This window comes from Rattus norvegicus, chromosome 9, assembly GCF_021556685.1.
Source record: "Rattus norvegicus strain SHRSP/BbbUtx chromosome 9, alternate assembly SHRSP_T2T, whole genome shotgun sequence".
Lineage (NCBI taxonomy): Eukaryota > Metazoa > Chordata > Mammalia > Rodentia > Muridae > Rattus > Rattus norvegicus.
Window position 1 is genome coordinate 89232942 of NC_141542.1, and position 12643 is coordinate 89245584.

Consider the following 12643-nt stretch of genomic DNA (forward strand, 5'->3'; position numbering starts at 1 on the left):
TCTGGATGCATCCAGCTGCTGAAGAGCTCGTTCATTTTCCTCCATGGCCTCTTACACTGGGACATCTATATGCCTTCCCACTTCTCCAAGAGACAGTATAGCATGCTGTTCATATCCCAGTGTAAGGTATCAAATGGCTGAGGTGTAAATTCCAGCTCTGCCATGTAGTTAGTTGCATGACTGTAGGTACCACGACAAACCTCTCCACACCTCCCTTTCCTCACCTGAGACACGGAGATCCGAGAATTCCCAACTGTTGTGACTGATTTGGGCAACTAGAGTACTTAAGGAGTTGTCAACGGGGAAACACTGTGCGCCTAGCTACTTCTATTATCTCTCCATTGAGAGAGAGCACTGTTGTTGACACAGATTCTGAGCATATGACTTCCTAGTTTAATAGATACAACGACACATGGTCCCTTCTTTGGAGACAGAATCCCTTAGGATTACAGACCCCTGGCCGTGTTCTGTGCCTTGGAGCTGTGTGTCAGGTTACACTCTTTCCTCACTAGCCGGAGGAGCAGAGACCAGGCTGAGACCAACACCGAGGACACTGGGAACCAAAATCAAAATCCAGATCCAGATAGGTAATTTTTTTCAGAACCTTCATAAAATCCAGCCATTTGCTCATAAAAGCATGTTTTAACCATATCTATCGCCAGTTCCCAGATATAAGCAGTTCTTTAATATGTACAAGTTCTCATTCAACAGTGATATTAGCTAGATAACACCAGGAACTGAATTTTTCAAATAAACTCTGCATTATCCCTCCTAGAAGAGAGGAAAAGTCTATTTTTATTTAGCCTCAATTTCCACAGCCTGCAAATTTTCCCTTACAGCAGTCTACCATGGAGGCTGCTCGGCATCCACTGGTGTAGGTTTCTCTTACAGTGCTGCTGACTGGAGGAAGCACAATGGCGTAGTTACAGCTTCAGTCAGAAACTCCCTGGGTGGGATATCAGCTTTGAGCAGGTTACTTCTCTGTGCCTCAGTGCCTGCATTGTAGGACGGGGATAACAATGACATCTACTTGATCAAGTTGCTGTAAAACTGATGGATGTATGTCAAACATTTAATTCGCTGCCCTGTGTATGGTAAGAACTTTGAATGTTAGATGGTGTCTTGTCCCATTCTTGGTACCTTAATGTCCACACCCTGAGGCACAAGGAATTTACCATCCTTTTTGGCAAAGTCAGATCTGACTTTCCCTTTCTACCTGCTGATTGGCCTGACGGGCCGAGTGTCTGTTGAAAGAAGAGGGGACGTACCACCCAGGTACTGAAGGAGTGGGTACCTATGCTCCCCCAGCAGTGTCGTATTTATTCAGATGAGTTTACTCAACATCACAGTGTGCCAGACCCCGCTGTAGGCTCTAAGTACATAACAATCAACATGACAGGTCAAACCTTGTCGCATCAGGACACCATAAAGTCCGGCCTTCCACGAGAATGTCTCACCAATTGCATCCTTTTAGTACAACACATTCAGAATGATGACTCTTAAGACCCTCAATAACTAAAGCACGCAGTCACCAGAGCTCCGATGACGTGCGGGTCCACTACATTTGAACACTATTTTGAAAGAAGATAATTCACACAACAAAGAGTTTCCACAAATGTTTCAGTTAAATGACCTGTTCTAGACCACACTGAGAACCCAAACCCTTATTCTATTTGTTTATAATTTTTGTTTGTTGCTTTTAGTGTTTCTTGTATCCCAAGTGGGCCTTGAACTCACTACGTAGTTTCACCTCCCCATCCTCCCGCCTCTCTTTCCTGAGTGCATGGGCAAGCATGTGGTGCTATGCCTGGTTGATGTAGCACTGGGGATTGATCCCAGGGTTTGGGTACCTAGGCACCTACCAACCGAGATGCAGCCCCTCCAGCCCTTTTGTAGTTTTGGGTGTTGTCTATTTTTAAATTGTTCAGTGTGTGTTTTCTAGGCCTCTGGATTGTAAGATTCTTTGGAAAGTAATCTTTGCAAAGTATTCCCCCAGCCAGGGACCTCCTGCTAGCAGGTACGCATCCAATTACTAATAGTGCACGATGCATGTCCCAACTATGATACTGACTGTCTGTCAATCATAAAGAGGGAGGGACAGGTCAGGGTGAAAGGAGAAGCAATCTTTGTTACTTGAGACCTGTCCAAGCTTTCTCTGGGTCCCCTGATTTGGGTGCTGTTCTCTGACCCTCAAAGGAAAATATTCAAAGAAACCTGGACTTACACCTCTCTCCTCAGATTCTCTCAATTCTTTGAAATTGACCCAATGGGTGGAGCTCACTAGAGGTCATTCTAGCACTAACATTTCTAGGAGTCTTGGGCTGTATCCTGGGAAGGGGTTGAGAGTAGTTCCTGCTTTGGCCTGATGGAATCCATTTGTTAAGAAGAAGAAGAAAAAAAGCCAAGCATCTATTGTTTTGATGCAGTCACACACATACACATATACCACGTACATACATGCATCATGTGTAGCTTTGAATCCATACACACATGGATGCATGTTGATGGCAGCATACCTGTCTGTCCTAGCCTCTGTACTCTCAAAGACGAAGTAAAAATGCTTTGAACTTTTGCTAAGGAAACATACAGAACAGAGAAAGAAAAGTTGGTTCTCACTGGAGGAAAAGGAGAGAGGAAGAAAACTCAGGAAAGGGACACAAGTGCTAGGGAAAGAAATTTTATTTCCAAGCTTTTAAGAGAATATTACAAACAACAGAGAGTTTTTAAAAAACCCTAAAAACTAGTTTAAAAAAGTACTTGACAGTGTCCATTTAATACCCAAGGATGACATGTCCATTGTGCAATGACAGTAAGAAACTCTGCAGGTGACCACCCAGTGGTCTTCCCTGGCAGGTTCTTGGAACACACAGGTGGGCTCCTAAGACAGTGTCCTCCCTGATTGGCTCCTTGGTGTGTCTGGTTGCACAAGGAGGACCAGGAGTACATAGCCCAGAGCACTAGGCAAATCGCCTCTTTAGGGAGGAGACTGGTACCAAGCAGCAAGGAATACTTAGATGTTCATGCCTTCCTTGAGATAGACAGGCCAGTGTCACCCCACACTGCAGCAGACCCAGGTGCATGTGGTGTGTGTGTACGTGTGTGTGTGTGTGTGTGTGTGTGTGTCTGTGTGTCTGTGTGTGTGTTTTTGCAGGTGTGCGCTCACACATGCGTGCGTGCGTGCGCACATACATGTGTGTATGTGTATCTGCCTGCCCTGTGAGAATGCCAAGGCCAAAAGAACATGGCACTGTGTTATCCTGGTTATGGATGGAGTTGAGCAGTGGGTAAAAATCATCCTTGGCCTCGCAGCTTTGAAGGCTGACGGCACAGCAGCAGAAGTGTGCTTGAGATACTCACGAGAAGTCTGTGCCTCCCTCCACGCCCACATGCATGTGTGTGAGTCCCCCATCCTGTAAACATCTTTGAGCCAAATCACCATAAAATAAACAAGGAAACAGAAAGATTACCATCTCTAAACCTCAGCCTTCTTTGAGTTCACATGACACTTGTAGTTACACCTAGGAAAGTTCTTTCTGGGGGACCCAGCCCCATCTCTCTGGCCAGGCATACCAACAACTCCCTTCCCGAACCATCTCCTAGGGATTGGTAAAGCCATCTGAGTCACTGGAATTTTGCAGAGTGTAGAGGCCCCCAACAAACATGGTAGGGCCACCAGCCTACAAGGTCCCAGTCTCTCTCTCTCTCTCTCTCTCTCTCTCTCTCTCTCTCTCTCTCTCTCTCTCTCTCTCTCTCTCTCTCTGTATGTGTCTGGTACCCAGTATTAGGAAGCAGCACCCAGGGAGGAATAAACCCAAGGCTGAAAGAGAAAGAGAGATGCAAATTACAAAAGCTCTTCCCTAGGTGGCCATTGCTTTCTCTTTTTGCTGCCCTTAACACCCATAGGCACAGCAGGTACCTCAGGTACCAGCCACCATTTTCTGCCCACCCCTTTCTGGGTGTCTTGCTACTTGTGGCTCTCTGGAAGGGGTTGTTTTCTTAGGGCAGATTCCATTCATCCCACCCATTGTTGTGAAGTTTCTGTTGGTTTTCCCTTGCTATGAAAACAACAGCACTCTCTCTCAGGCAGTCTCCCCACAGCCCACAGCTCCCCTTGAGGCCCAACACCCACTGCTGGATTCTTGCCTCCCATTCCTGTTCCCTGGGCCCCTCCTGGCCCAGACTCTTTCCTGGGGTGTGTGTGGTCTCAACTTTCCCTCCAGGCCTCCTTTCACACTGTGGTGACTCTCATGACGAGCTCTCGGCTGCTGCCCTGGGTGCTCCGCTGGTCATGTGGTCTCAAGTGACTCAGGATGTGTAGGATGGTGTAAGCACAGTGGTGTTGGGACACAGGGCCTGAGGGGTGGCTGGCAGCCCTCGGGGGGCCTTCTTCACGGGCAGGCGGGCTGGCTGCCTCCTCTTCCGTGGAGGGCATGCTGGCTTGGGCAGATGAGGAAGTCTGTAGGTTTGTCCTGCCTCCTGATTTTTGATCCTCTAAGTCTTTTGTCTTGTCATAGTTCAGCACTTTCCACTGCTGGTTTACAGCCTGCCAGCGTTTAAAGATGCGGTATACGGAGGGCCCTTCATGGATGATGAGGCCTAGCAGGAAGAGAAAACAGAGGCTAAGCAAAGAAGACAACGCCCATGGGAGAATGCCACCACCTCCTTAACTTACACAGACACGGACACTGGGGAAGCCGGGGTCTCACTGTGTTGCTTTTATTTTAAATCTGTCTTCCAGCTCTGAGCCACATGACCCCAGAGCACCTCTAGATTCCCAGACTCCATGAGTCACCAGAAGGGAGAAGGTCACAAAATAGACAGGCTCTGTATGAAATGTTTTGGCTTACTTCCGCTCCATCCTGTCCCCTTCTTGGCTTGGCACAATTCAAATTCTTCAATTACGTCATAATATAAATATTTTTTTCCTTCCTTGTATTACATATTCATGATGCCCTGTGCTTAGCAGTTGTTGAATGAATCATGCACTTTTAAAAGGCAGCAGAAATGAGATCCTGTGGTCATCCTGGTCCTGCTGAATGACGACTGAAACTCCACTCTAGCTCTTTGCATAGCTAATGTTACCAAATACAAACCCGTGTGGCAGGCTGAGCATTCCTGCAGTTATGTTGGCCAAATCCGGTGGGAGCCATTGGAAACAAACCACATCTGGCAACAAGGCAAATGGATATCAATTGTAGGCCTACTGTGTGCAAAGCACTTAGGATCCTGCAATGTCTGAGACAGGAAGTTCTGCCCTCAGAGAGCTTATGTTTAAGTGAAGAGGCATATACAAGGTGCAAATAAACCAACCAGATCCCTTTCCTGTGTGGGCATATACTAGGAAGACAATAAAGTAGGATTAATTAACCCTTAGGTTCAGGCATTTTGTGGGGTTCTTCTGTGCTGGAGGCTTTCCACAGAGATCTCTGGTCTGGTTAGGTGTGCGGGTTCAGGAGAAGGGGAGAGAACTTGGGTAGGGAGGGGAACGGATTCTGCTGCCTCTGCTGCTGGTGCTGCCCAGCCTCTGTTTACAGCTGGGCTGAGGCAGCAGAGGACTGACCAGCTGGTAACCAGGGGAGCTTCTGGCTGCAATTTCAGGAAAGCAGATCTCTTCCCCAAGTGGCGGTGTTACAGCTCTTATGACAGAAGCTCTCAGATGATGGAATGATTCCTGCACCCCTTTAATCCTTCTGGGTAGGATTCTTAAATACAGTTTCAGGACAGGTCAGGGTCTGGCAGTGGGTACTTTCTATTGGTTTGGCCTGAGAGCTTGGGAATACCTCATCTACATATTTGGGGGCGTGGTCCTGCTTCTATGTGACTGATCTGCTTGAGCCTATGTGACCTGTGGTCACGTCCTCACCTGTGGAGGAGTTTGGGGCATTGTCCTATGTGACTGATCTGTCTCAAACCTCTCTACGGGGTTGTGGGGGCTGTAACTATGTGAGGGGCCTGATCTCCTGGGAGACTGGGAATACTCCTGCTGTCGCTTTAAGGGTCCCCGGGAATTCTACCTATCTCAACCAGGAATCAGGGTACCTTTCACAGCCCACCACCCTACAGCATTTGGGATCTTGTTTTGGCAAGAGGGAAGAGAGGCAAGTTTCATAGGAAGAGGCAAGTTTAAGTAGAAGCTGAAATGAGAAGGAGAGTTGCATGCAAAGATTTGGAGAGAGCACATGTTCCTGGTGGGAAATGCAAGTGCATGTGCCAGTTGGTGGGAATGGAATGACCAAGGTTGAAACTGAGGTGCAAGCCGTGTAGATGTGGCAAGTAGTGGACGGGATGGGTAGAGCCCCTGTTATGATCATGCCTTGCATTTTATCCAGTATAATGGGAAGCTCCTGAGGAGATTTAGAAGGAGGAATGGCATTGAAAGATTTGCTCTTAAGAAAATTCACTGGTGCTCTAGAAGGGACAAGTATATAATTATTCTAAAATTAAGCAGGAAGTAATGCAGTAATTGAAGCCGGAAGTTGTGGTGACCCAGTGCTTGGGACAGGGCAGTACAGTGAGTGAGATGTCTTGGAGGCATGATGTATGTTGCAGGTGGAGCCGACAGGTTGGCAGACAAGTGCACTGTGGGCACAAGAAACATCTGTACAACTATGAAGGTTCTGGTGCCATAGCTAGATGATGAGGGTGCCATTTGTTGAGATGTAGATGGTTCCAGGGTTGTCCTGTGGCTCTGCATGGTGATGGTGACTATTAGTTCACTATGGCTGCCAGAATAAACATCCAGAGGGCAATAGGTAGCCTGCAGTGGTAGAAATATGCTCTCTTACAGTTCTGGGGGTGGTCTTACCAGGCCAAAGTGCAGCCATCATTAGGGCCTACACTTCCTGAAGCCTTGGAGGGAGAACATTTCCTTACCTTTTTCGACTTCTAGAAATGACCATTGTCTCTCCCTCTTTGTCACATCACTCTACCCTCTTTCTTCTGTTGTCACATGTACTAATCTGTCATCAGATTCTTTTCTTTGATTCTTTCTTAACAAGAACTCTTGTGTTTACATGGACGGACCGCCCAAATAACTCAAAATAATTTCCTCACTTCAAGATGCTCAAATTAACCATATTTGCAAAGTCCCATCGCAAAAGGTTAACAGTTTCAGGATGAGGCCCTGTGTGTCTCTGGGGGCCATTCTTCTACTTACTGCAGTATTAGCAGTCACGTGTTAGTTATGGTCAATTTAAGATGTCTGCTAAACATTCGACTGGTAGGCTACACGGCAATGAGATACATAAAGCTGAGGTCTTAAGATGACATACTGGCTGGTTCTGTGTCAACTTGACACAGCTAGAGTCCTCAGAGAGGAAGGAGACTTAGTTGAGTAAGTGCCTCCATGAGATCCAACTGTAAGGTATCTTCTGAATTAGTGATCAATGGGGAAGGGCCCAGTCCATAGTAGGTGATGTCGTCCCTGGGCTGGTGGGTTCTATAAGAAAGCAGGCTGAACAAGCCATGAGAAGTAAGTCAGTAAGTAGCACCCCTCCATGGCCTCTGCATCAGCTCCTACCTCCAGGTTCCTGTCCTGCTTGAGTTGCTGCCGTGACTTCCTTCGGTGATGAACAGTGGTACAGAAGTATAAGCAGAATAAACCTTTCATTCCCAACTTACTTTTTGGTCATGGCATTTTGTTGCAGCAATAGAAACCCTAACTAAAACTAACTAAGACAGATGGTGACGGAATTTTAGGGAGTAGAGGTGTTTAAGTGCATCTTCTTAGATGGTATTGTTGTTTAAGTGCATCTTCTTTAGCACTCAGATGTTACCCATGAGTTAGTATTGAAAACTGGGTCCTTTACACAGTGCTTAGGCCATGAGAACTCACTCCTCTTGAACAGATCACATGACTTACAAAGAGCCTTGACCGAGGGTTTTCTATGTCCTATGTTTTGCTGTATAATGGTATAGCAAGAAGTTTCTCACCATGGCTGGGGACATGACTCCATGAGTAAAGTACTTGCCATGCATGACCTATGTTTGGAGTCCCAGGACCCACTCAGGGTCTTCATGCTTTCAAACCAAACAGTTTAGTGAATGCTCTTATATATAACCCCCACGTATATTTTAGTATCCCCTTTCCTGTCCTGAAATACAGTTCATAAGATGCTATAAGATTTAATTAATGGAATGCCTTAATAGATAATTAGTAAACAAAATAAAACAAAAAGAGAAGTCACTTGTAAGAAAAAGATAAAAAAAAGTCAATATAAGTGTGCAGTGCATGTATACTAGAAAACAAAACACTAGAAGAAAATCATGCAGAGTGAGCTATCTCAGACCCAGAAAGCCAGATAAATCAGTTCCCATCTCAGTCATCATCAGAGAGGCTTCATCTGAAAGCAGGTGGGAATGATTACAAAGATGCACAGCCAGACCTCATGCAGAGAGCGAGAGACCTTGGAACTCTCAGCCCTAGATGGTTTATCTCCGTCAAATCCCTCCCTCCAGGGCTTAGGGAACCCCGTGGAAGAGGAAGTGGAGTGTAAGAGCCAGAGGGGATGAAGGACACCAAGAAAACAAGGCCCCCTGAACCAACAGGACTGATGCTCATATCAACTCACAGACCTGGAATCAGCACGCACAGGATGCACAATGCACAGGGCTGCACCAGGTCCTCTGTGTATATATTACGGCGGTGCTTTTCAACCTTCCTAGTGCTGTGACCCTTTAATACAGTTCCTTGTGTTGCGGTGACCCCAGTGATAAAACTATTTTTGTTGCTACTTCATAACTGTAATTTTGCGCTGTTCTGAATAGTTATATAAATATATGTGTTTTTCACATGGTCTTAGGTGACCCCTGTGAAAGGGTCCTTGGACCACTAAAGGGGTTATGACCCACAGGTTTTGATCCATTGTATTATGGCTTCCAATTTAGTGTTTTTATAGGATTCCTAAATGTGTGAACGAGTGGGTCTCTGATTCTCATGTCTTCTCTTGGGTTACTTTCCTTCTGTTTGTCCATCTCCGATGTGATATTTTTGTTTTATCTTATTATATTTTTTTCATTACATTTTAGTATTATTCCTTAGAAGCCTGTTTGTTTTCTAATGAGAGACAGAAAGTGGGTATATTGAGATAAGAGGGGACATGGGGAGGAACTTGAAGGAGTAGAGGGAGGGGAAATGGTAATCAGAATACATTATGTGAGGAAAAAAATCCAATTTCAATAAAAGGAAAAAATAAATAATACACGCACACACGAGAGAGGGAGAGAGAGAGAGGGAGAGGGAGAGGAGAGGGCAGAGGAGAGAGAGAGAGAGTGAGAGAGAGAGAGAGAGAGAGAGAGAGAGAGAGCAAACCACAAGCCACAAACCACATACATGTCCAAGATACCTCCAAGAAGGTGATATACTGATGTGTGAAGATGCTGAGTGTGGAAATGGTGGAGGGTATGTGTGAGTGATCTGCAGATAGGCCTGAGAGGTCAGCAAGGCCGGCCAGCAGCCAGAAACACTGAGGAGAAAGGTGGTAAAGAGAGAGGGATGCACTTGAAAGGACAGAGGCTTCTGAAAGACAGAGGAGCAAAGGCGGCATGGATGTAGCAGCAGACAGGGAGTGTCTGTGGACACTACCTCTTGGCCCACAGCCTGAGAAGGGATGCACAGCCACCGTAGAGACAGATACAGGGATGCAGTATCTTAGAGTCCAGCCGCTCTGATGAAAGAAGCAACCAGAGAAGTCACTAATGTTGACCTGTTGTCCACAGGTCACCATGGAGAGTCCAGCGGAAGGAATAAGCCAAACAAGAAGAGAATGATTGTCTAAAGAATGAAGCGGTCGGATTCTGAACCTGTGACAGTGGAGATGACAGTAGGACTTGTCCTGTAGCTATGGAAACCTCAGGGCAAGAGTTAGCTCATGGACTGAGGTCACCCTAGGCTCCTCAGCACAGCACAAGTCTGGAATAGGAACACCTTTGAGCTTTTCTGCTTTAGTGCCTGCGGGGATAGGGAAACAGGGAGCTGTGGGGAACAGGCCTGGAGCAAGAGTAGGGTTGAGGCATGTCCAAACTCTGGAAATCTCATCCTGAGATTGGCAGGGGTAGGATCGTTACTGCCCTGCCCTGGGCCTGCATGTTGGGTGTACATAGCCCTGTGCCCCCACCTCTGCCCCCACCTCTGCCCCCACTGCAGGATGACATGTAAGCCAGATTAAACCTCCTTTCTCCTTATAAAGTCAAGTCCAGCAAGCCCCTCCTCATGCTAATGAGGCATCTCAGCACCCTGACCCTCTGCTAATGATGTACACTCACCCCAAAATGTTTAAATAGCCTTTGCCTCCCCCCTCCATGAAAATGAGCTGTCTCACTGAAGCTGCCTCCCAGAGATTCTCTTCTGCACTCATGCACCTGAGGTCACTTAGCTCTCAGACTTTCCACCCTGATCCTTCCCCTCTCAGGATCTACCAGATGGGATCCCAGAGCATTGTGCCTCCACAGGTGAGGAAGTGGAGCCTGAAAGGCAAATGCAGACTCTGGGAGAAAAGAGCTGTCACCCACTGCCACTTCTTCCAGTATCCAGCAGCTCCTGAGATTGCATTTCTCTCTATGTATCTTCAAGGGTTCACTGAAAGACACATTGTTTCCTAGCCCTGGGTAAACACCATCTCTCTGGGAGGAAACGCTAACATCTAAATTGTCCCAGTAGTTTAGCGTTACTCGGTGTGATGGGTGCTGGACAAAGGGGCTTCCCTTCCCCTCGGCCCCCAAGGGTGCTAACTCCCATTACTTTTGTTTACCCTTAACTGTATAAGTATGCACTGATGGAGCTGAAGTCATTTATTCATCTGTTTCTCCAGCATGCCTTGTTTGCATATGGTGCTGTGTGCCTTTCTCCAGACTACAGGCTCTGACGGAGTCTCCACAGCCAATGCTGCACTGGGAACAGCACAGAGACTTACTAAGGAGGAACTTGGGCCTGGGTACAGAGAACTGGGGGCTTTTGAGGTCCCAAACTTTTCTGGCTGGAATCTACACTCCATTTTTAATTAGCTTCACGATCAGACAGTTTTACTCTGATTGAAGAGGGTGCCTTAAATTTTTGGTTTGAATACTGCCTTTTAATTGCCTGTCTAGTGTTCAGGCAGTAATTAAACCATTTTAATGAATAGGTGGCTGAGGTGGGGAGGAGTGCACCTGCTTTTCTAGATAACACTTATTTGGAAAAAGTTGGAAAAACACAAACTACCCATTTGCATTCACTCCCCTCAGCCTTCTGCTTCAGGAATGACTTACTGATTCATTGCATGGAGGAATTCTTTAAAACCAAGGAAGGTGAGTTTGGGCTCATCTGCTGGGCGGATGCCAACATGGTGGCAAAGAAGAATGAGGGGTAGGAAATGGCTGTGAACTGGGAAGGAACTTGGACTCCGGTGAGCAAAGAGGGCTAACGGTGAAGAGCCTGAGTGATGGGAGGAAGATGGGGTGAGGATGCAGCTCTGTTGGTAGAATGCTTGCCAGTGTTTGCCAGGCCCTGCATTTAATTCCCAGTACTGCATGAACTAGTGTGGTGACACAAGCCTGTAATCCTATCGTGTGGCTGGAGAGGCATCATTGGCTATACAGAGAGTTTGAAGCCAGCCCGGGGTTTTATGAGATCTTGTCTCAAAAACAAACCAGAAAGGAAAAATAAAATAGAAGGAGGGAGAGAGGGAGGGAGAATGGGAAGGATGGAAGGAAAGAATGTAGTAAATTTTAACTGAGTCCTTTCCTGGGATTTTCTATGCAATTTAACAGCCACTGAGCAATTATTTGCAATGTACTCAAATCTTGGCTGCATTTGTGATAAATCCAATTTCAGAAGAGTAGACACTTCACCAGCTTTGGGGCTTCTCTCTCTCTCAGGGCTTTAGGTTCTCCACGTTGTTAGACACCTCTCTTGTCGTCGCTCTCCCTTTATCTTTATCTTCAGCTGAAATGGCCTTTTGCTTAGACTATGAGGAGGGAAAAGGCTGGCCACCACGAACAGGCAGTCCCACTTCAGCTATAACCCTATAACCATAGCAACAGCAAGGAGTTCTCTAAAAAGGAATCCCAACCGCCCCTTGGTGCATTTTGACCACTGGGTTTTTCTTGTGAGAGAGACACAACCTTAATCTGACGCTGTCTTTTCCGCGTGCCACTCTGTGTCTCTGAGACTCTGACACAGTCACAATACTGCTTTCTACCATGTGCCCAATCACAACTCAAACCAAGTTGATCAAGAAGTCTATAGGAAAACCTCTTATGGCCCCAGTGACCCAGAAGTCACCTCCACACCCTCATCTTTTGCTACAGGCCTGGCTTAAACAACATAAAGGCTGTTGGCAACTCTAAAATAGTGCTTTTCAGACCTAGGTGTATATCCGAATCTTCAGGGAGCTCAGTAACTCACAGATTCCCGGCTCTATCCTTGGAAAGCCTAGGTCAGTAGGTCTGGGGCCAGGCCTGAGAACCTGCATCTCAAAGCAGCCTCGGGTGATTCTGACGCTGCTCATGGAGGGACATGATGAGAAGCACTGCCGACACACAGTCCTTACCCTGCCCTCTACTGCACAGAACGCACCACAAGTTGTATTTCACTTTTCATTTTACCCCCGTTTTACCCCAGGGTTTGTCTGTGTAGCCCTGGTTGTCCTGGAACTTACTCTGTAGA

At 46.7% G+C, this 12643-nt stretch overlaps 1 protein-coding gene across 1 annotated transcript in view; it reads right to left on the reverse strand.

The window, feature by feature from the left end:
• Positions 1-2661: 2661 nt before the first annotated feature.
• Marchf4 (membrane associated ring-CH-type finger 4) overlaps positions 2662-12643 on the reverse strand; it is a 117151-nt gene continuing 107169 nt past the window's right edge. The window contains 1 exon segment of the mRNA NM_001427784.2: positions 2662-4596. Within this exon segment, the coding sequence (NP_001414713.1) occupies positions 4229-4596 (368 nt within the window). The 3' untranslated portion in view covers positions 2662-4228.